This window comes from Heterocephalus glaber, unplaced genomic scaffold, assembly GCF_053883595.1.
Source record: "Heterocephalus glaber isolate CG9 unplaced genomic scaffold, H.glaber_assembly_v1.0 deba00001067, whole genome shotgun sequence".
NCBI lineage: Eukaryota > Metazoa > Chordata > Mammalia > Rodentia > Bathyergidae > Heterocephalus > Heterocephalus glaber.
This window is the reverse complement of record NW_028258187.1, coordinates 6,213,841-6,237,894: the sequence shown is the minus strand read 5'-3', so window position 1 is coordinate 6,237,894 and position 24,054 is coordinate 6,213,841. Positions and strand designations below refer to the sequence as shown.

At 40.3% G+C, this 24,054-nt stretch overlaps 1 protein-coding gene across 1 annotated transcript in view; it reads right to left on the bottom strand.

The window, feature by feature from the left end:
• Positions 1-24,054, bottom strand: part of Ush2a (usherin) — a 692,185-nt gene that overhangs the window by 397,875 nt on the left and 270,256 nt on the right. The window contains exons 21-25 of the mRNA XM_013066500.3: positions 16,054-16,184; positions 6,824-6,950; positions 4,172-4,273; positions 2,181-2,360; positions 1,026-1,156 (exon numbers count right to left, since the gene is read on the bottom strand). Of these exons, the coding sequence (XP_012921954.2) occupies positions 1,026-1,156; positions 2,181-2,360; positions 4,172-4,273; positions 6,824-6,950; positions 16,054-16,184 (671 nt within the window). The remainder of the gene's footprint in view (positions 1-1,025; positions 1,157-2,180; positions 2,361-4,171; positions 4,274-6,823; positions 6,951-16,053; positions 16,185-24,054) is intronic.

Below are 24,054 nucleotides of genomic sequence, written 5' to 3'. Positions count from 1 at the left end.
GAATCTGTGGGTCAGAGGCCTAACATTTTCTCCTGAGTCTGGATCAGAGTTTCAAAGAACTTTTATAAAACTAGATTTTTAATTGTTTTTGACAGAAGGATCTCACTGAACAACTAGATGAAAGGAAAAGCAGTTACATCACCCACTGCGTTTAGGGAAACATCCAAAAATGTCCGTGACACTCATTCACCATAGCAAACATGGAACAACCAAGCCGTCACCGAGGAGAGAAGAAGAAGAAGGGTATGACAGAGCCAGAGGACACAGGACAACACGGAAACACGAGTGACTCCCAAATGGTGTTGAGTGCCAATGGAAATTGTTCAAAGGTGGAGGACAGTACCAGCTTTGTTTTGTTCTCATCTACTTCAAGACAGGGCAAGCTGCTAAATTGCCTGGGCTGGGCTTAAACTTGCAATCTTACCTCAGCCTCCCAGAGTGCTAGGATTACTGGTCTGTGCCACATTCCTGGCATAATAGCCCTTTTATAAGTTTCAGAGACAAGTACTTCCATATTTGTATGTGATGTTCTAACTACAAAGTGCAAAGTAATAATAATCACAAAATTTTGATTACATATTACCTCTGGTAGGAGACAGAGAAACAGAATAGGAGAAACCTTATATCTAATAATACATAATAATAATTTAGTTCTTGGGTCAAATGATGTGCTTATGAATTTTCATTCTATCATTATACTTTATTGTAGAGTAGAAAACATATATCACATATATTTTTAAAACTATATCAAAATTAATGAAGGAAATTATATTTTCCACATATTGGGAAAGTAAATTGTATTTTTTAAATTCCTTATATCTAGAATATTCTGTTAAAGTTGCAATTTTCACAGAATGATTAACTTAACCCTAAAGAATAAAACATTTTACAGGACTGTAAAACTAAAGTATGTTTGGGGAAAAATTTAAAAAGTGAATTAATAAAAAAGCCACAATTTAGTATAATATTGTTTCAAAATTGAGTCTGACATTTAAAAGTAAATTTAATTAAATTAATTAACATACAGCAAGAAAATCGGGTCCATCTTTGTTGTAAATGAAAAGCAGCAATCCATTTACTTGGTCAGTTCTGAACTTAAGAGAAATCTCAAAATCCATTCCACCATGAAACACATCTGAATGGAGTTCCAGGAACCCTTTAAGAACAAGAACATGTACAGATTAGCTGCATAAAGCAATCCAGAGTTGTGTGTTGTAAGACTCCAGGATATATGCTTTCACTACGTAAATGCCTCACAAAAAAAACCAAAAACAGGCTAATCAATGTTAGGAAATCCCCCATGTACTTATACCAATGGGGCAGGATGAACTTGATATGCCTTTTAAAGGAATGCGATTTGCTTCCTAGATCATATAAAAGTCTGTATTATGTAAAATTATTACTTATTTCATGTAAGCATTAGCAATAGTCACACTAAGAAAAACTCAGTATGATGGCACTGATGAGAAAAAAAACAATGAAAAAGTACACAGATCATAATGTTACTAGTATCAGCTGCTTCTCTGTTCTAAAGGCAGATTAAGCTACTTAATAAACAACCAACTTCACTATGAGACATTTGTAACACTAATATATGTAAACCAAGAACTATATGGGCCACAAAAAAATGTTACATGCAAATATATACTTATGAATCTTACAATTTTATTACCTTTTCAGGTTTTAAAATATATTTATGTGCTCATGGCATAGCTATGCACTTCTATAGGAATAGATTCATATGAGGTCAAACAAGATAAGAGGGAACAAGTTATCCCAATAGTAGGACAAAATGTGCTCCAAAGGCCCATGTGTTAAAGTCTTTTTCCACAAAGGGGCGCTATTGTGAGGTAGTGGAACCTTTAATAGGTGGGGCTTAGTGGGAGATATTTAAGTTTTTGGCTTCAGAGATTGTGATACCCTGGCTTCTCTGCATTCTCTTGCTGCCTGGCAATGATATGAATAGTTTTGATCTACTGTTAATTCTCACCATAATATGCTGCCTCAAAAATAGGCCCACAGCCACAGTCCTAAATGGTCATGGATTGGAAGCACTAAAACTGTCAGCCAAAATAAACCTTTTTTCTTTATAAATTGATTATCTCAGGTATTTTGATACAGTGATGGACCACTGACTAACACCCAGATAAAATACCACAAAAGTCTACTGTAGACATTACCTGTTCCTAGAAACTGGGCACCCTCACTCAATGAAGAAGGGCATCCCTCCCAGCTATTGTAGACATTGATTTGCTCTTCAGAGCTCTGCCAATCCAGAGGTTCCCAAACAGCAGAGGGATTGTAATTCTTCATAAAATGAACATCTTTGAGACAGCCCACGAAACCTTTCTGGGTGATCTCTGTAAAAGTTGACAAGCATCAACACAGACACATGATGTATTTGGAGAAATTCTTTTCAAGCAATTAATTTTATGTCCCATTAAAAACAAAGACATAGTCAATAGCTCTCTCCACCTATTTACTACAAGCCTCTAATAATTCACATAAACACTACTCTATCCCTGATAGTACATGGTAGTAATTATGTGTTGAGCTGTGGTTTAGTTGTAGTCCAGGACATAGATGTTTATGCAAAAATAACGGCTTTATAGTGCTAACCAATTACTACCCTTTGCACTAACACAGAAGTCTCATTTATGAGCCTCAAAGACAGAGCTATAACAACTTTTAAAAGTAAGACTGAAGAAAATCTTTCCACTACAGCTGTACTTCATAGTACAGTTCATTAAAATGGACCAATCCAATATCTGGGTGACCTGATGATTTGATTTCACATTAAGGATTTTGTGTGTTGTTGATTTTAAGTGTGGAACTCTCCAGATGAGGGAGATGCAGGGCACTGTATATGAATATAGCAAATCTTAGGTAACAGTGCTGGGAGAAAATAAGAGAATCAGAAAGAATGCAAGAAAAATATTGACGGGCGCACATTTTGTACAGCTATGTCCTTCCCTGTGGGGGTAAAGCATGAGCCATCTTTGAGTTTATGGCTTGATTCCAGGGCACATGTGTTCACCAGAGGAGAGCCAAAGGCCAGTTTGTCCATGTGTGTCAATTTATTCATTTATAATGGAGACATTCGTGTCTCTATAGGAGAAGGAAGTACTTGGTATCAGAATAGTCTATCCTTCTCATACCTGGTGCTGCCACTGTCCTAATGGGCAAAGAAGTAGAACAAAAGTTGTGTGTGTGTGTGTGTGTGTGTGTGTGTCTGTGTGTCTGTGTGTGTTAGAGGTATTTCTAGATCACCCTGAATTAGTCAAATGAATGAAAACTCTCTCCTCTGGAAACACTTCTGAGGAGGTAACTGTTACTGATTTTGAAAATTCAAAATGCCTCTTTCAACTTTACTAAAAAAATTTTGTTTGTTTGGATCTTTTTCACCAGGATTCCATGAATACCACCACTCATGGGCAGACTATACTCATCTGAGCCCTAGCTGCTTTGTCAATCTGTGTAGCTAAATTGTAATTTTCTGGGAGAAATTTAGGAATGAGAATTTGGGAAAAACCCTAAAATCCTTACCAATGCATTTGAAGGATAGTTATTTTCTGCCTAAGCTCATTTCATTCATGTTAATTTTTATTAGTTGTAAAGTGCGCTTCTGTTCTCTTCTAAAAATGTGCAATTATTTGCATAACTCAATTATAGCACTTCCAGCATGTTCCTGGGATTGTTGTTTATATATCTATTCTCTCCATTGTGGCAAAGACCTCATCTTAATCATCTATAAATATCTAGGCATTGGTTTGGTGACAGTCACATAGTACTCAGGGAATGGTCCTCACCCTATTTTGACTGAAAGTTAGGCTTGCTTTTTTTTTCTATTTCTAGATTATTTACATTGAATTTAAAACCCTAAAAAAAAATCTACGTGTAAGTCTTAAAATAATATACCTATGGCTGATATTAGTACGATACACTTCAGCAAATATTTGCTAAACTTCTCTTTTATACCAAGAGCCAGGAAGTAACAAGATAAATACAAATACTACATGATTCCTTTAATTCAGAAGAGCCCTAACGGAGAATTCTGACACATGGCCATAGAAAACACAGCATGAGAAAGAAAATAACACATATTCATACTTTAATGGAAGTTGACTCTAAGCTTTGGGGACGATTTGTCGCTCTGCAGTAGCTCACTCACCGGGGTCCCTCCTGAGGACGGTGTAACCCAGGGGCAGGCCTCCCACATACAGCCCTGCATTGTCTCCGATGACAGCACTGCCGTTCAGGGTGGCCGCAGAGCCTGTGGAAGAGGAGATGGTGTCCAGCTTCAGCAGGACAATCAACAGCTGCTACTTTAGCAGAGGGCAAAGCTCTCTGAGCTCTTCAGCACCACTCCATCCTGCTGCTCGGACTTCTGTACTTCAGGGGCCCTTATGTCCCCACACACGATGGGCGGGACAAGCCTGCTCCTGCCCAGTGTCCTCCCACTCCCACTGGATGAGCAGTGAGCTGGGCACTAGGGCAGGTTACCAGGATCCAAGGGGATCGTCTTGGTGATCTTCCGTCATGATGCAAATTCCCCTGTAAGACTTCTACCTGGGCCAGGGATGTAGCTCAGCGGCACCACGCCTGCCTCACAAGTGCATGGTCCTGAGTTCCATCCCCAGTAAAAAAAAAAACAAAAAAAAAAACTTCTATCAACTCTCACCTTCTCTAGGAGGAAAGATAAATGTCACTGTTTTTATTTTTCCGAGCCCTACACATTAGCCCTACTTACATCCAGTCCCTTCTTTGCTGGCAACTCTCAATTTTCAGTCTGGACACCATCCCTGAACCTAGACTTGCTGGTAGACTCTGTCCTCAGCCTGCCCACTTGCAAATCCCATAGACATCTAGGACTTAACTGGCCCATAGCTCATCTCTGAATGTCTCTCTCCAACTCTTCTCCCAGCATCTTGCAAACCCTAGCTCTGACAGCTACATTCCTCTGCCTACAGAGGCCCCAAACCTGGAAATATTCACAGGTGGGGTCATCGGGGCCCAGGTCACAGCTCTGTGGGCTGTCAGCTTCCAGCTGCCAAGAAAACTCTAGTTACAAAAACAGACACGAATAGGGTCAGGCTCACTGGTGAGTTTGCAGACCCCTGCTCTCCTGCAGTCACATCATCGAAGCCTATTAATTTGGTTCCGACAACACATCCGGAACCTGACCACTTCTCCTGTGTCCACGATTGTCCCCCAAGTTCCAGTCACTGTTCATCCTTCTCTGTGTCATGACAGAGTTGTTACGGAAGTCCTCCAACTCGTACCCACACTGCCACCTTCATGCTCTTAAAATTGATTCTCAGCAGAGCAGACAGAGCGGTTCTGCTAGGCAAGGATCTTGTCACTCCTCTCTCTCCTACTGCTCCAGTGACTTTCCTCCTTCAGAATAAAGTGATCTGGCCTCACGGGGCCCCTGTGCCCTGCTGTCCTATCAGCCCTTCGCACCCCTTTCCCAGGGGTCTATTTCTTGGTACGTGGCAGGTCACCCAAGGAAGGCTCCTTCATCTCCTCTGGTCTCTGCTCAGACATCATCTTAGCAGGGAGGACTGACCTGGAAGCCCTGTAGAAAACGGAACACTCTAGGGCCAGGGATTTAGCTCAGTGGTAGCAGTTGTGGTGCCTGTCTGGTGCAAGCTCAAGGTCCCGAGTTCGATCCCCGGTACCAAAAAAAAAAAAAAAAGAAAAGAAAAGAAAACGGAATGCTCTTCTCGGCTGGGACACAGGCGCATCCACACCCAAACCCACCTTTCTCCCCTACCCTGCCTTCCACTCCCAGATTTACTACTCCTTCACACTTGTGCAAGCTTTATTTCTTCTGTTTTCTGCCACACATACCTCTCCACCATGTCAACTCTGCAAATGTTATGGTTTCTGACTAGCTGCACACACTCAGGGGTGGGGCTTAGTCACTGATTTGCTGCCTTGAGAGGTGGAGTCTGGCTGGAAGAGGCAGGTCACCAGGGGCAGGGGCAGGGCTCGGAGAATTTATCTCCCTCCTCCACCCTCCCTCAATCTTCCTCTCTGCTTCCTGGTCCGGACAGGAGCAGATTTTCTCCACATCTGGCCCTTCCACCATGCTGCCTGCCACACAAAGACTGAAACCCTATAAACTGTGAGCCAAATAAACCCTTGCTTCTTTAAGTTGTGGATGTTGGAAATTGTATCTCAGTGACTGAAGAGGAAAGTGACTAAGACAACAAAGTTCTATTTATTTTTTGTATCCAGAGTGCATAGAATAATACCTGGAACATAGGTGTTCATAAAAATTATATCTAGTCTATATGAATTAATAAAAGCTCTCATCATACAGGTTCAGTGATTTTTGCCATTATATGAGGATGGCAGATGCAGTAGGCTAGAAATAAACTAAACTTAATATCCAAAGACAGGACTTATGTGTGTAGAATGCTGCCTAGATGTGTACACTGGGGAGCACTGTTTACCCTTCTGAGCCTTGATTTCCCCATTGCTAAATGTAGATAACTGCTTTCCTCTACTTTATTTGCTTTCTGGAGGTCAAAAACAGCATGAGAAAACCTGATCAAAAGCCCTTGCACCTGCAGAGAATCCATAGAACAGAGTGGTGGCCAGCGAGTTAGTCCCTATTTTGCTTTATGGAAGCCTGTGTGGGTGAGAGCCTGAGTGAGAGACACCGTCATTCAGGAGCAGCTGAAGTTCAATGACAATGCAGGTGAAACTGAGCAGAGATCCCGGTGACAGGGAGAGATGCAGAAGTCTGAGTGCACAATCACATGGCAACATCAGCTTAGCAATGGAGCTGTGCACGGACCTAAGGACCACTTACCTGTGTACCGACCATCCAGGGTGATCTGGCCAAAAGCCTGGTGTCTAACAGCAATCATCTCATGCCACTGGTCATCGCTGTATTGCTTCCCATGATCATTAGTTGTGGTGACTTCCACTGGGGACCCCTTAAGAGAAAGAATAGATGAATGAATGAATGAATGCTCAGAGAATGAATGAATGCTTAGAACAAATGGACACACAGACAGTGATGCTGTGCCAGAGACCCATTTACACATCGCAACTTGATGATCCTGATGCAATCAGCCACAGCCTTCAAACCGAATTGAAAACAAAGGCTGATGTTTCACACGGTTTTGTCTTCCCTGTGATGGAAGGTTCTGGGCATCCAGGGCTGAACCTGGAAGGAACAGTTCTTTAGGGTAAGAATCTCTCACAAAGGCACTTGCATTTTGAGCATCTGTGTTTATGCGGAAAGTAATGAGCTTTGGATTCTAAAACTTGCGGTTTTCATTTTCATGGCAGAACTATATAAAAGAAGGGAAGAATTTAAAAGTAATAGAACACAGTGGACCTTTGATGTACGAACTCAATTGGTTCCTGAGGGCTGGTTGTAATTCAAGTTGGTCGTAAGTCAGTACAGCTGGGATCTGGATGTTTACCCGGGCACACGCTATAGATAACAAGACAGATGACTCTTCCATTAACCTAACTAACCCAAGTTGTTTGTATGTCAGGTCGGTCGTAACTTGAGGGTCCACTGTATCCCTGAGCATTCATTCCAAAGATTGAGAAATGTCAGGCAAATTAGTTTCTCTTACCTTCACTAAACTACTACTAAGAAGGAATGTGGTTAACATTAAATATCAATGAGTAGTTAACCAGGTATGGCGGTGCATGCCTGCAATTCCAGTACTGAAGGAAGGTGAGGCAGGAGGATTGCAGGTTTGAGTCCCTCCTGGACAACTTAGCGAAACCCTGTCTCAAAATAAAAAAGAAAGCAAGGGCTAGAGATGTAGGTCAGTATGAAGGTCCTAGGTTCAATCCCCCGTACCGCCAAAAAAAAAAAAAAAAGTTGTTAATACCTGATCTTGAGTGTGGGATAAACTTACCACATAATGATTTGCAGTATAAAGCTAATCTGCAAAGTCTGGCTATTATAATGGTGTAACAGTTAAAACTGTGTTCCTAAGTGGTTAGGACCTAGGAAATGCAAGATGTCAAGAAGAAAGATTAGCAAAATGTGGTGAAGGGAAGGAAAGAAAAGAAAGAGAACTAGAAGGAAAACTGTAATCTTAGTGCTATAGAGCTAAGTGAATACTTTCTCAGAATGTTATAATTAACACAAGGGTAATCTTTTCAGTCTTAATAAGCAAACAAGACCGAATTAAGTAAATTTTAACTTCATCATCAACTTCATTTACTACTATTAAAGAAAAACAAGACTATAAAACTAAATGAAAATCAGTTTCTTTCCTACTGAATAAAGTTGGTTTACTTAAGAAAATAAACCTCATTCCAATAAATCTTTTAAACTAAAAATTAGGTTGGAGAAAATACTGTAATTGTTTTAATTATCTGAAATGTTGCACCAAACTCTAATAATTTTGCTATACTGTTTTTTACAAGGGAAATGGATAATCTTCTGATGCAACAGAGCTGAAGATTGATGTAAAAACTACAATGTTAACATGGCAGCTTAAGTGAAACATTGTTTATTGTTCCCTAAAATAGCTACAATGATATAACACGTCCATTCTACACATTTAATTGGCTCATGTCGGACCTCACGACATGCCTGACAACATGTGTGACGCACAGAATTTCATGAGACCAAAGTAAAAAAAGAAAAACCAGCTTATTTCCCAAGAGTATGACAGGATTGCTTCTCATGTGAACAATATCCCGACCTTCACAGACAACTCAATGAGCTAGAAACATGACCATTTGGACCATTTCTAGTCCTTGCGTTTTCTGTAGGTTGACTTTCTACATATCTGTTTTCTACTGCACACCCTTTAATTTCTTCAACACTATTTCAACACTTTAATATTTTACAAATACACATTCCGTTATCGTGGTTTAATAATTAAAAGCAGAGCTGGTGTCGTGCCCAATTAATGTGCCCTGGTAGCTTGCCCATTAGTTTTCCATTAGTGAATTCAACAATACTAATGGGATTACTAGCATGGGATGCTAATTGGGCGTGACATAAGAAACTGGCTTACTTCTTAGCATACCCTTGCTAATGATGAAATTAATGAGCATTTTATTAAATGCTGTCTCATCAAAGTGTACTTAGCGTTAAAATTGTTACAAACGATGCCGCATTCCAAAGATCAGGTGTCTAAGTGGCTCTTCATATTTTGTTTGGCAACAATCTGAAGCATTAATGGTTCTCTACATCAGAAATCACATTTAATGGAGACAAGAAAGTACACAACCTACAGTCATAGTATGCTAAACTCACTTTTATACTTAGAGGAAACTAAAATAGTATTTTTTTGAGGATAGTTTTAAGATTCTCCCTCTCACCCCACTCACCCTCAAAGTAAAAAGAATGAGCTCTGGTGCTGTATTATGTGATTTATTATTCTTTCCATTTGGAAAATATCAGACACATTAAATAGATACTCTGCAGAATTATTTGAAAGCTTTCACTTTCATCGCTTCCAACTGTAAACAGAACGGTATACAGATTTTCTGCTAATGTCACTGAACACAGAACACTTAAGACATAAGCATGGATTGTTATTGATCCATAAAATATCTGATCAAGTATACTTAAAATTGAAATCAAACAAGGAAAGTGTGAGAAGATGATAGCTAATTGTTGAGACTTAACAAATAACTATAGCACTTAATGTTACAATTAACTTTTCTTTCTTTGGTGTCTTAATAATGGTTCCAAGTCTTCCATGAGTAACATACAAATATATTTCCAATTTTAAACATTATGAAGAATTTTATCCCCTTCTTCTAAACTTTTGTTCAATATAATACATCGGAGAGTTGATAATTAAACCAAATCAGTTTTTTTTTCTTTTTGTACCAGGGATCAAACTCAGGACCTTACACTTTTGAGGCAGGTGGCGGAACCACTGAGCTAAATCCCTGGCTCCCAAATCAGTTTTTATACCCATAGCCTCTAGGTTAGGCTTATAGTTACATAAAGAATTTATCATTCAAGTTTTATTAAGAGTTTTTAGGGCCAGGAATGTAGCTCAGTGGTTTCACCGCCTGCTGCTCAAGTGGAAAGACCCGAGTTCGATCCCCAGTACAAAAAGAAAAAAGTTTTTTAAAAAGCAAAATACAAGATGACCTCCAGTTACTATAAAACTATGTATGAGTTACTTTTAAAATTCCCTAAAGATATTCCCTTCACAATTCGAAATTTATTTTGAATGCCTTCAACAGAATAAATTAAACATAACCATTATTTTTTTCATGGAAGTCAAATTATCTAACAAAGAAACAAGTAGATACTAAATTGTCATATAGTCATCAAAAACTGGACATTTTCACTCATAAAATTGGTATCATCTTTTATTAGGACTAGGAGTATTTTACCAATACTTCTCCAATTAGCCAGTCTATCAGAGGACACTTGTTTATTAAGTATCTACTGTCTTCCAAGGATGAGCTAGGTCCTCATATTTATGGACAAAATAGAGATTCTTCCCTTGCTCGGTTGTATAGTCTGACAAAAAAGACACTAAGCCCATGAGTATCCCAAGGTCTTGGTATAATCTTGTCCTTATTTGAAGACGAAAGGAAAGAAAACTGGCAGAAAGCAACTCGTAAAGTATTTTAAAGATAAATAATTGTTTTGACAATAGGAGGCCTATAAAACAAATCTCTATAGTGTTTAAAGATGCAGTTGCCCTAAATTTATATTAGAAGTTATATTCATTTTCCTCCCCCAAAGGGAACAAACCATAAAAGACTCTTCACAAATTCTTCCATCCCTCTGTATTGACAGCTGGCTAAAAATAAGGGAGATCCTCATTTCAAGTTAGCAAACATGTCCAGTTCATCCACAGTGGGCATAAATGTCTGGGAGCTATGGAAGGATGCTGTCTGCTCACTTGAGTGCAGTGTTCCATGGATTGCTTAAGGACGTGTGAGCACTTGGTACAACACAGCTGATTACATTTTCTCAAATATGTCCTAAGGCAGTCCTGCTCTACCAGGCCCTTACTTTTCAAACAATAAGTTAATTGTCGCTGTGCTGAAACACACACACAGCTTTCGCCTTGTGGATAGAGATTGTTATTCTAGATAGAAATTCACTATGCGGCATCATTAACCCTTTTCTACTTCCCTCGGCTACCAACTGTGGGCAAGAGCATTTTATCAGTGCTTGTCTGTACCGACCACCACGCGGGCAGCTTAGGATTCAGCCATCCGGGCTAGGACACAGCAGCTGGGGAAGCTGACAGGAGTGAGAGAGCAGGGGAAGGGACAGACATGACCACTGAGGCCCTGTGAATATCCCATTCTCTACGACTCTGCTTTGCACTCTGTGACGGCTGTAAGTCATGAACACGAGGAGCTAGCAGGAGTTTACTCGAAGCCATTCTCAGCATCAGAGCAACGCCATGGCTGAAGGGAGCTAAGCACTCGTTCACCCTCTTTCCCTCCTGCCCTTCAGTTTTAAAAAGGATCACACCCTTCAGAAAGAGGAACAACACTCACATGCAAAGAGATGTCCAGCATGTTTGGATCTGGTGATAATGTATTTGGATTCGTTCTCCAAAGACTTTGCCTCACATGGTGGAGTGTGTACGTGCACAAGCATGCAGGGATTTATTAAACATTCAAGATCGGTGATGACACCCAGTCAGCGTGCTCGTGAGTGGCACTTCACTCCTTTCTCATCTCTGGGTGCCCTGCACCGGGCACCTACAGTGCCTGGCTGGCCATTCATTCCTAACAAAGTCACACGGATCGAAATAAACTGGACTCAGTGCCAGTTCCGTCCCTAAACCACCGTGCAGCCTGTTAGGCCACTCCACAATTCCTATCTCAAGGGGCTGAGTCAAGAATGAAATGGCATTAGAGTGAGCCTAGATTGTGCACTTTATTTTTTTTTGGTACCAGGGATCAAACTCGGGTCCTTGCGCTTGCGCAGCAGGTGGCGAAACCACTGAGCTAAATCCCCGGCCCCAGATTGTATACTTTAAAGCTCCACAAGTAAGCCTCCCCCAGCTAAGCTGACAGCTTTACATTTTTTTTTTGTGCCAGGGATCAAACTCAGGACCTTCCGCTACCTTTAAATTTTTTTAATTCATTCATATTTCCCTCTCCAACTCACTATTTTAGCAGTAGTTAGTAGATTTATGGGGTTGTTTTTAGTAGTTCTTTTTTTGCCATTACCATATTTCTATCTCACAAATTTCTAGTCAACCTGAATTCAAAGATTCAGGCTTAACTTAATGTTGTTAGGTTCATTATTTGCCGTGGCTCCTCCTTTTTTATATTTTGGCCTTCAGTGATAAATAAATACGGAATTTGCTACTTCTTTCAATGCATTTATAATCAATTATTTCCTAAATCATACATTTTCTCTTGTTCATTATTTTTCTCATATCTCTCTTTTTTAAAATAGGGAGGGCCAGGAGGCTCTTGCCTTCCCTCAACAGAGACCCTGCGGGACTGGCGCGCCTCGGCTTTATCCCCTCAGACGCAAGTACAAGCAGCTAGAGTTACACAGGATTCATCTGTCTCCCAGCCGCCAGTGTACTTTTCCGGGGACACAACGGAATCTCCGCTGTTTTTACTTTTTCCTGCGGCCTGTCAACATGCTGGCGCGCTGCTTTTCTTCTTAGGGCTCACCGAAGGGGCGGAGTAGGCCTCAGCCTTCCTCTCCGGTCTCCCACCGTATAGGAAAGATACATTTTTCGAGTGCTTCCATGTCTAAAGTGCCTTTTTGCTGCCTCACATTTCATTGTCAGAAAGAATCTTCTTTCCAAGTTTTGGAGACATTTCCCCCACTTTCAGTTTCCATTCACGCTCGTGCTCGTGGGAAATCTGACCTGCACCATGAGGTTCGGCCTGCTGTGTTGCTGCTTCTGCCTCCTTTTCCTTCTCGTTTCCTCTGGTTGTTTACATGGTATTGTCTCTTCTGTCTAGAATTTTTCAGTTTGTTTTTTCCAAATTGTCTTCCTTCTATTGAATTAGTAATATATTTTTAAAACATAGTTTAATTTTTAAGACTTCTTTCATTTCTGTGGTTTTCATAATTTCCTAGTCTTGGTTCATATATAGAATATCTCTTCTGACAGTGCTTGTGGATGTATATGTATTATTCCTTTGATTTCCTCCCTTGGTAAGATTTAAGACTTTTAGTTATTGTTGTTCAGTCTTTTTTTTTCTTTTGTTCATATTGACAACTTTTCTTGTATTTCGAGCTAGTCTCAGTAACTGATAGATCTCTGTGTTTGTGGCCAGTGCTTAACACGTGATAGATTCACTAGCACAGTCCCCCTGAGCAAATTATTTGTTACCTTGTTTCGGATAAAAAGTTTAGGTAAGTAATCAATAGTTGGTGGGTCAGCCTTCATAGATATGGACCATACTTCGTGAAGCACTGCACCAGGGAATGATTGGTAGGGAGTCCATCTTTTAAGCAGTAGCCTTTTCTCTGGGATTATTTTGTTTCTCTAAGGAAGAATTCTCTTGTCTTCTGGGGAAGGAAGCGGGTTGGGTAAGGGTCTGTGTTCTTGCTGCTTTTCCATCTTCTCCTTTGTACTTGACATAATTTCCTTTACTTCCCTGTGTCTCTCCTACTTCATTGTCTCCCATTAATTCCTCCAGATAAAAATTCTCTATTTCTTCTACCTGTGACGGAACAAATGTGGGAGATCATGTGTGTGGCAGAGAGGGTAAGGCAGAGACTGTTGTGCAGTTTCCAGCCGGTCCTTTTCAGGCCTGTGCTTGACTCCACTTTGTTAAAATCTTCACCTCCATATCTGAGGTTTTCAGTGGTCTGGGCCAGTTGAGATGCTTCCTGGTGATATCCCTCTTCAGTGGCTTCAGACTGCAGTGGCTTTTGTGCAGGTTGAGTCATATTACATCTGGTTTTCATCTTCCAGAGACACGTGGAAGACACTTACCTGTTGCCATCTGCATACTGTCCTTTTGTGCTTAGACTCCTTTGTGGATTATATGGTGAAATTTACTTTTTCCTTTTCACAGCAAAACTGTTACATTGGTTGTTTTTATTTTGCCGTCTTCAACTTCAGTAGGACCTTTGCCCCACATCTGCACTGTTCTCTGTTCACCATCACTGGTGTCTGAAAGGTTTCAGGGAAGCATTAGAGGTCAGCTGACATGGCTCTTATACTTACCAACTGCACCCTTCACTTGATCTTTTTGCTCCATCTGATAGGAATTTTATTTCCCTGGCTATTTTTAGTATCTGGCTGGAACTCCTGATTTTCGGAACCATAGAAAATGTTGGGAGTCTGGAGATTATGTTCAGTGCTCTCTTCTCTCACCTCTTTTTCTTGTTTATGTATTTTTTCCTTTTTGACTCTCTTGCCAGTAATATCAATAGCATCTTTATTTTTTCATATTTTTATTACATACTTTGAGAAAGTTCTTCAACTTTATCTTCCAACCTACTAACCTGGGGCTTAAAGTGTTTCTTCTAATGTCCTTAAAGTTTTCAAATGAAAACTATTTTCAGTTCTGTAATCAAACTGTAGTGCCCTGGGTTTTGTTTCCCGTTGCCGCCTGTCTTGCGTTCTGTGAGGACTGTCGCTCTTCCTGTCCCTCGGGCTTGGTTTGCTTAAGTGGCCTGTGACTTCTCCTTGTGTTACTTGCTGCCTTCTGTTAACATTTTTTACCAAGTTGCACTTCCGGGGGACATTGGAAGTCCTTGTGGAAAAGACCTGCAACACCCTAGCTGGGAGTCAGCAAGCCCTTGTCAGGATGGCAAGGGCCTTCTGCCCTTGCCTTGCCATGGCAGTTGACACCTTCCTTAAGCACGAAGGACTCCGCCGGCCTCTTGAGCCAGGCACGAGGATGCATTCACGCTTGGCCTCACAGGTCTTGCCTTCACCTCCAAGGTTACCGGGTCTCATGCATACAGGATGCTCTGTGGTTCCTACAAAGGGCCCCTAATCCTTGACCCTAGATGCAATTTGGATGTAAAGACAAAAGGTGCCAGTTTTACAAATGTAATGTAAAACAATTATTTAGCAAGCAGAATTCATGACTTCAAATCAGTGTTAAGTTGAAGACTCAAGGAAGTGGAAATTCAAGTCCTTTACTTAGTCTTATTTATTTCTCAATTAGTCATGGACCCCATGTATTGCCTAATATTAAATGCTTGCTAATATTTGTTTAACAAAAGTGAAGACAACTTGTTCAATGACTTCAGGTTGGAGTCCTCACTTTTGTTTACAAACCCTGAAGACTTGGTCTCTATCCTTACGTTTCCAAAGCACCACTTTTTCCTCTGTTCCCGTTCTCCAGTCACTCCCACATTATCTCAGTGTATTGAATGTGCCTGTTCCAGCCTCCCTCCAGACTGAGCATGTGCTAACTGTGTTGCCTGAAACCTTTATTGCTACAAACTCCCCTCCTCGCTCAAGAGCGCTGCCAGCCCAGCTGCTCCTCCTGCCTGTCCCAGGCACGCTCCTTCCTAGCTGTTCTGTATCTTGGGTAAACGCCACACCTTCATCTTATGTTCCCATGAGCCACAGGATCCCACACTTCTCCTTGGCAACATTCGTAAATATTATAGGTTGTTTGGGATGTGTCTGCTTCAGACTGTGTCGCAGGGGCACAATCATATCTCACTTTAAAGCTTCGGAGGCTGAGGCTCACGGCACACTAGGCCCCCATAGGTGCTGGTAAAATGGTGGAGGAAAGAAGAAGAGGGAGAACAAAGAAAAGAAAGGTATAATGTTTGCTCTCGAAGGAACTAAAAATAGATCTATTCGAATTTATTTATTTATTTAAAAATTTAAAATTTCATGATGAGGTCGTTAAGCCTATAGATATTTAGGCTGTGTGGCTGCTATTTTAGCTGTGGGCAAGTCGCACCATTTTGTGATTTTCATTGCCTTCACTGGTAAAATGAGGAAAATAACAGTATTTATACTTACTTATTACTTTATACTTACTTATTACTTTATACATTCATACTTATTACTTTATACCTTTTAGTATATACGTTTTCAGCATGAAAACGTAAACACTTACCTTAGTACTAAGTATCTGCTCCCAGCATATCAGCTGTCATGATTAATAATTTACCTGAGAATCAAAAAGAAAATAAGGACGGCCTTTCTTCAACTGAAGTGCAAAATACTCCTCCTGATTGCCGGGAGACGCTGCAAAGAAGATCAAGCCTTCAGACACCCTTGTTCGAAAGCTGGCTTTAATGCCTGGTGAGACAAGAACAATCAGCAAATCAGTGTGAGTTTTTGTTGATTCTTTCTGATAAATGCGCATTTACTTCCATTATTATTTATGATGTAGAGAGTACAGTCAGGAAATTATACACAGCAGCATCCTGGGGTGTCCCAGCCATGTGGTGGTTTTCAGTGCAGCCCATTTTTAATGCCATGCAGGACTTGCAAATTTAAGTGCCCTTCTGCTAACCAATATATAGTGAAGTTTAAATGTGTGCAAAACTTACCAACCTAAAAAGACACATGGTCAACCCCAAACTGGATACTCAGAGTTTCAGTGTGAAAATATCATCAGCAAGTCATGAGGATGAATCGGTTTTTTTTTTTTTTGGTACCAGAGATTGAACTCGGGTCCTTGTGCCTGCGCAGCAGGCGGTGAAACTACTGAGCTAAATCCCCAGCCCCAATGAATGGGTTTTTGACACAAGTGAAAACAATGGGGACCTTGTTTTAAATACTTATGAAGTTCAAACTCTCAGAACTGTAAATGAAGATAAAAACTAGAAAGACTTGCCATGCATGGGCCATAGAGCTCACTTCCTGCAAGAGCGCTCAAAAACTTGGCAGCCTTCTGAATTTCAGGGCCTTCCCTGGCCCCGCATCCACATCACCAGCACCACACTGGACTCACAGTGCTCTTGTCTCATCCGAATTCCCAGGCAGAAGCTGGAGCCCCTTGCAATGGTCCCACAAATGGCCCCACCTCCCGTCACTGCGTATCCCGGCACACACCGCAGAGCTCTCCTGATGTGTAAGGCATTTCACCTACGGCACTAAAACCAGCCAAGAAGCCTAAGTGGCACAATGTCCGATCTCCAGGAGGTTCCAGTTTCATTGGAGATAGGAAATGATACAGATAATCATACTGGGAGAATCAGTTAAGAGTTCAAGATCACACATGAATTCAATAACAGCTCAAGAACACAATGTTCAGTGATGAATGAATTCTGATCCGAGTATTGATGCAGTCATCCAGGATGAAGGGAGAGAGCTCTTCTCAGCTGGGCTGCTGACCAAAGGGCCCACATGAGGGACTGCGCATGGGTTTAACAGACTGGGAATCCCTCGGGAGCTGAGTGGGCCTGCTCTCTGCACCAAGCACATAACACGGTACTCAGGTGCACACACATAGTCAATATTCTAGACTTCAGAGCAAGGGAATGAGGGAAGAGGTGCACTCGAGGTAAGGGAGAAGTTTCAGCAGGTGTCTGGAGGCAGGAATGCAGAATAACTTTGTGAGAGAACACTGGAGTGTTAGTTTTTCAATAGACCTCTTAACACTGGCTAAGTACTTTGCTACACAGTAAAGGAGAACATGAACCAGCCCTTGCCAGGCATTGAGCTCTGGTTTAGATAGAAGACAAGAGTTAAAAAGCAAACTGTAGTGAGATGTGGTAAGTGATAGAGAGTGAGAGAGATACAAGATATAAATTGGTTCAAAGCGATTAGGGACAGTTGAAGGAGAACACGACAAGCTTAAGATGCAGGCTTCACTCTACAAAGATGCAGCTCCCATTTGTGCTGGCCCTCTTGGTTTCGTGTCTCCAACTTCTAGGTTTTAAAGCTTCTGGTTTCCCAATGTGCTTGTCTTCATCATTTTGCTACATCATTTTCACACACTCTCCGATGCTCATCCATGCCCGCCAGCTGGGGGTTATGCACTTGCTGACTTAATGCTGGTCCTTTTTGGTACCTCTTTCATGCCACAGAAGAAGCCTGTTTGCCCCACCAATTACTTTGCGTAGTCAAACTCACCTGAATTCCTCCTGCTAGCTTTCCTGCTGTCATCTCCCCTAATAAGTAAACTAAAAGGGCTGAGCCATCAGTGTAAGTTTTACCCTAATGGTAACAGGAAGATGTAAAAAATTTGGTGGAGGGCAGAAACAGGATGCTTAGAGTCGGGATCAAGGCCACCAAACAAATGGTGGGGTCCATGGAGGATACTGGTGGAATATACAAAGAATGCAGATCACTTTGCTATAGAAGTGAGGAGATCACAGTGATCTGGGAATATGATGATATGGATTTTGATTAAAGGTGAACAAATAACTAAATAGACTAAAATGATAGAGTCTGAATTTCAGAAGAGACTCATTAGGACCTATGGGGCGATGGCGTGGGGAGGACTTTTCAGCAGTTATTGCAAGGAAGGCAGCATCACTAACAGAAGCGGAAAGGTCAGTAAGGGAGGAGCCCCTGGGGTAAGGTTCTAAGATCAGTGTTATGAACATGAAATTTTCACTAACGGTGTGGAACATTATCACTGGGAAGTGCGAAATTAAATCTCAGAAGAGAAGGAGGGACTAGATACACTGACAGTCACACGCCAAGAATCCACGTCTCAGAGAAACAATACAGAGAAAGAAAAACAACCTTGTGGGGAAATGTCCAAATTGAAGAGAAGGAAATAGAAAGAGAAAGGTTAAAACAATAAAGACAATATTGTAAAATGGAAGCCTACATAGGAGAGAACATTAAGAAGTCAAGCTTAGCTCATGGTGTAAAGACTTCCTAGATGGCCAACAAACAAATCTTTTTTGAGACCAGTTTTTTATTTTATACTTAGTATCATATACTGTTGACATAGTTATTGTTCAGGACACAAAGACAGCCGAGCTCTGCGCGTGTGTAGAGAGGCAGCTCTGTGGCAGTTCAGGGGAGAGAAGAAGCCAAAATCTGAGGCAGAGAAAGCAACAACAATTGCTCAATCTGAGAACACCATCATTCCTGTTTAACCCAAGGGAAATCTGGTGAATGAAAATGAATCAGAGCCGCCGGGGATTTAGCTCAGTGGTTCTGCAGCCTGGCTCCCAAGTGCAAGGTCCTGAGTTCGATCCCTAGTACCAAAAAAGAAAAAGCCAAAATGAATCAGAGTAAGAACTGCAGGAATATTCAGCCAAGGCACACTTGAAAATAAGGATTATACGCCATTCAAGGCATAGCCGAGTGCATGTTTTCCAGAAACACAGCATTTAATGTCCAAGTTCTACAAAATGAGCTTTTAGCATAATTAACGTACAAAACTACACAGATCAATGAAAATTCCTGTGAGAAGGGAAGACTTAGTGTAAAAAATGGCAATTTGATTTGATATTGCCAGGTAGAGTTTCCTCAGCTTTTTCAAATCATTCAACCTTGCCACTTTTCTCTTTATACTAACAAGTAACAAATGGCTTTCTTTGACATGAATTGTGTGAGGAAATTAAAATGCACATGTCTATTGAAACAACACATTCCTGATGATTAGTTAATTATTGTTATAGACACAGATAAATCCTATCTTTTGAGCCACATACTTAAATCATGTAGTCAATTTTTTAAACGAACTAAAATTACAAATAAATGTCTTTAAATACACACACAATAATCTTTTCATAAATGCCTAAAATACTTTAAGAAAAACTTTATTAAATTTATCATGGAGCAGAACAATACAATGCATAATTGTTTGATATGACTAATATTCTCCTTTTTTCCAAAAAAGACACTATGTTTATAGATCCCTGTGCACATACTCCGGCTCAGTCACATGACTTGGTCAGGGGAATGACAGCAATCACATGTGAGGGGCAGGACAGCAGGTGCCTGGCGTGGAGCTCTGGTTTTCCCTCAGCTCCCCTGACTTCCGCCCTGTCTGAAGAACGGGTCCAAGGATGACAAGACCTGTGGACCTGGGCCATGCAGTGCCAAAATGTTTCGCATCTCCAAATGGTTATGTTAAGCAGCAACACTGACTACAATAGGCAGAAGAGTGAACAATACACCTTTCTCATTTGTTAAATTTAGACTTTGCTTTTTAAAAATAGTAAGAAAGAGGAAATGTTCAAAAGTTCAATTTTTTGTTCCCAGGGTTTAGAAAAACAACAGAGCATTTCTTCTACCACTATATTTATTCATTCATTCAAGACATAGTTAAGGAGCCATAGTTTCTGCAGCCACTATTCTAGACTAATGGGACACACAGATGAATAAAACAGACACACAGACATGGCCTAGTAGCCCAGAAATATGAAAATCCAAGTTCTTCATGGAAATATTTAACTTTCATGAAGTGTGCTTGGAACTTTAAAAATTTATTCATAAACATAAACACTTAAAGGTCCTGGAATAGGCAAAGAGTTCTTAATAAAGGAAAAGCTATTACACAAAAGGAAAACAGGAAAAGTCAGACTGCATTAAAATTAACAAAGGCATGAAGAGCAGAACAGAAAGACAATCGGGTGGGAGAAGATATCTGCAGTAGGTATTTCTGATAACAAGATCTATCCACAGAATTAACACATAAAACAGCACTTAACATCATTAGTCATCGGAGAAATGAAAAGTAATACCACTAAACAGCCTCCAGCATGACCAAAACTAAAGAGAAAATACAAAATATAATCAAACATATACACACTTCTATATAATGTGTAACTAATGTTAAATGATAATACAATATTAAATTTATAGCTGATAAAATTTATAAAAGATTATATATATACATACTCTTCATAAACAACTATTTAGCCTATTAATTACGACACACATTTTGAGCAACTATGGGTTTTTTTAGTTATCTATATATCTCCTACACATATGCACACCTTTTGATGCAAGCATTTTATTGTCAGGTATATATCCCAACACACATAGGTTCAAAATATACACAAATATGTTTATAGCAATGCTTTTTGTCATACTGTTAAGCCAGAACACACATGCCCATGGATGTAGGAAGGAGAGATATAGCAGAGAATGAACACACTGCACTAGATCCATACTCAACTACCTGCATGAATCTCATAAACAGGATATTGGGCAAAAAGTCATAGGCACAAGGGAATATGCACCATATCATCCTATTTATATCAAAACCAAGCTAAATGCACAAGTGTGCTGTGGGGAGGCAGGTTGAGGGTTCCCGGCTGGGGTCTTCACAGGATGCCAGGCAGGGACTATGGAGCCCCAGTGGCATTCTGCTGGGGAATTTGGGTGCTGGTTTTAGGGGCTATGCAGTCGTGACATCAGTGCACCTATACTCTGATTTTTGCATTTTTTGTATGTGTGTTACACCTCAACCAGAAAATGTGAGCTAAATAAATAATAGTTACATACATCAAAACCCTATAGAAGTTTGAAAGCAGACAATGAACATTCTCCACAGTTTAACCTGCCACCTACTGAGGGAACTACTGCCAAAGATGTGACAAACATTACACACGCACACGCACACACACACACACACACACACACAAGCACATGCATGTTTGGAGTACATGATGTTTGCATTCATTTTAGGGAGGGGGACAAGTCCTAAATATATCCTGATTCTTTTTATTCCCTTGCCCTGCCTTCCCCTGCCTCCCTCCGTCTAGATATCCCCTCCCCCGTGTTATTCTTGTTATTATTAACATTACTGATTCACGTTCATGACACGAAGATTCTGCTATATGTACACGACGCACCTGAGACCTTTTCAACGTCCCCTTTCGCCTCCTCCACCGTCAAGACTCTTGGTCTCCTTCCCATTTGCAAGTGCTTCAAGTCAGCCTCTTATTGGTGAGGGTGACATTTTCATATATATTCACTAGTATTTATTTTTCTGGAAATTGTATATACGTATCTTTGCCCAATTGCAAAAGGTCCACTTGGGTGTTTCTTCATTATTTATACAGTGTATGTTTGTATGTTGAGGATTATCGTGTGTTAGGACACATCATTCCCTCTGCCCTGGATTAGGGCAATCATTTCCCCCAACTGGTTTCCCTTGTTTTCTACACTGGCCCTGACCCCCTAACCACACACACACACACACACACACACACACACACACACACACACACAAACACACACACGCGCGCGCGCAAAATTAAGTTTAAGCAGAAACAAAAAAGAGTTATAAAATCAGAAAACCCCTCCACCCCTATTCAGAGATCTCACCATCAATAAGAGAAATTGCCTTTCATAGACATAACAGAATGTGTCTCTTCTGAACAAAGAAACCTAGAAACTCACCCCAAACCTTCATGCAAGCCCACCCATCCTTGCTAATGCAGAGTCAAGAAAACATAAACATTTCAAAATGATTAGAAAGTGTCAGGTTAAACCCACAGTAAAAGGTGAAAGCCACTGGGAGAGCAAAAAGAAAATAACTGAAACACGTCTGATGGGGCAAATTTGCCCTCTAAAATCAAAGCAGAGAAGGAAACTGTTGCTTAAAAACATCTGTATGCATCCTCGGTCAGAAATCCAAAATCTGAGAAGCGACATGTGAATATGTACAGAAATCAAACAGCTCGATCCAGAGCTGAACACCCAAAGAAAAATGAGCACGATCCTGAACAGTCATTTGACAAAATACACTAACAAGCAAACAAACACTCTAATATGCAAATGATCATGGCCCACATGCAAAGCACAAAGTCTTGTCAATAACCAAGGAGCTCCTGACTACTGCAGAAGGCCCCACTCAGAGAATGACTAAAATTAAAAACAACACATTCCACAAAGCATGTGGTGCAGCTGGAACATGCATACCTTTGTTTTGCTAGTCTGATTCTTACCGTTATTTTAATATTCAATTTTACTGCCATTTTCTTCTCTCCAGCTAAAGAGTTTGCTCTAACAATCTTTCTCTTTTTTCCAGAATAGAGACTGAACCCAGGGCCTTCGCACTAAGACACATCTCCAGTCCATTATTTATTTTTTATGTTTTTTATTTTATTTTGAGACAAGTGATTTATTTTAAATCTCTACATTGCCCAAGTGAGATTCGAACTTGCAATCCTCCTGCCTCAGCCTCCCAGAGTGCTGAGATTACAAGTGTGCAACACTATGCCCAGCTGCCATATGCATTTTTAACCTGTAAAGTTCTACTAGAAATTAATATTATACCACTTTATCTATAAGAACTTTACAGCAACATATTTCCATTAACCATCCTCCAATCATTTATGCTATTTCTTCATACATTGTACTTTTATTTATGTTGTAACTGTAAAATATATTTGTAGTTTTTGTTTACACTAACAAAGATCTTGACAAGAATATTTGGAACATTTTTCTATTTATTCATAATTTTAATTTTAATTTTTCTTTATTCTTTTCTCAGATTTGAGTCTCTATCTGGTATTTTTCTTTAGTCCCTTCTAGTGCAGGATTTTCATGATGTAGTAACTAATTTCTTTAAACTGAAAGTATCTTTAATTTCTGGCCCTCATTACTTCTGATGCAGTGTTAATCATCTTTCCTTCCATTGTTCTCCAGTGTACAACAGCTATTTTTCCTCTAGCTACTTGGCAGTTGGCTTTCCTTAGTATTTTATTTTCAGTATTTGACTCCGAGCACCTTATATGTGCTTATCATTGTGTTTATTGTGCGTGGAATTTATTGAGCTTCGTGGATCTTTGGGTTAGTGCTTCATCAGATTTGAAATTTTACTTATTTTGCTCTTTTCTCTTTCCTTTCTTCCTAGAACCTCACCACCACTCATGATAAACCTGATATCCCTTGTTTGCTAATCCCTTGTTTATTGTTCAACCTTTTACAATTTTGCTCTTAGTTATTTCACAGTTAAACATGTTCAAATTGATCTTTCATCCTGTATGGTTTAATCTACTTTAAGTCAGCCCAACAATGTCTGTATTGTACAAACATACTTTTCAGTTTTAGAATTTCCATTTCATTACTTTTTACAGCCATCATTTTCCTGCTAAAATATTCCATTTCATCACTCACTGCATCCATTTTTCCATTAAATTCTTCGAAATGCTTATAGAACTGCAGTTCTTCACTTTCTAATTACAATAACCCGGTCACCTCTATGGGCTGCGCTGACCTGAAATCGGGCTTCGAGTCCCTG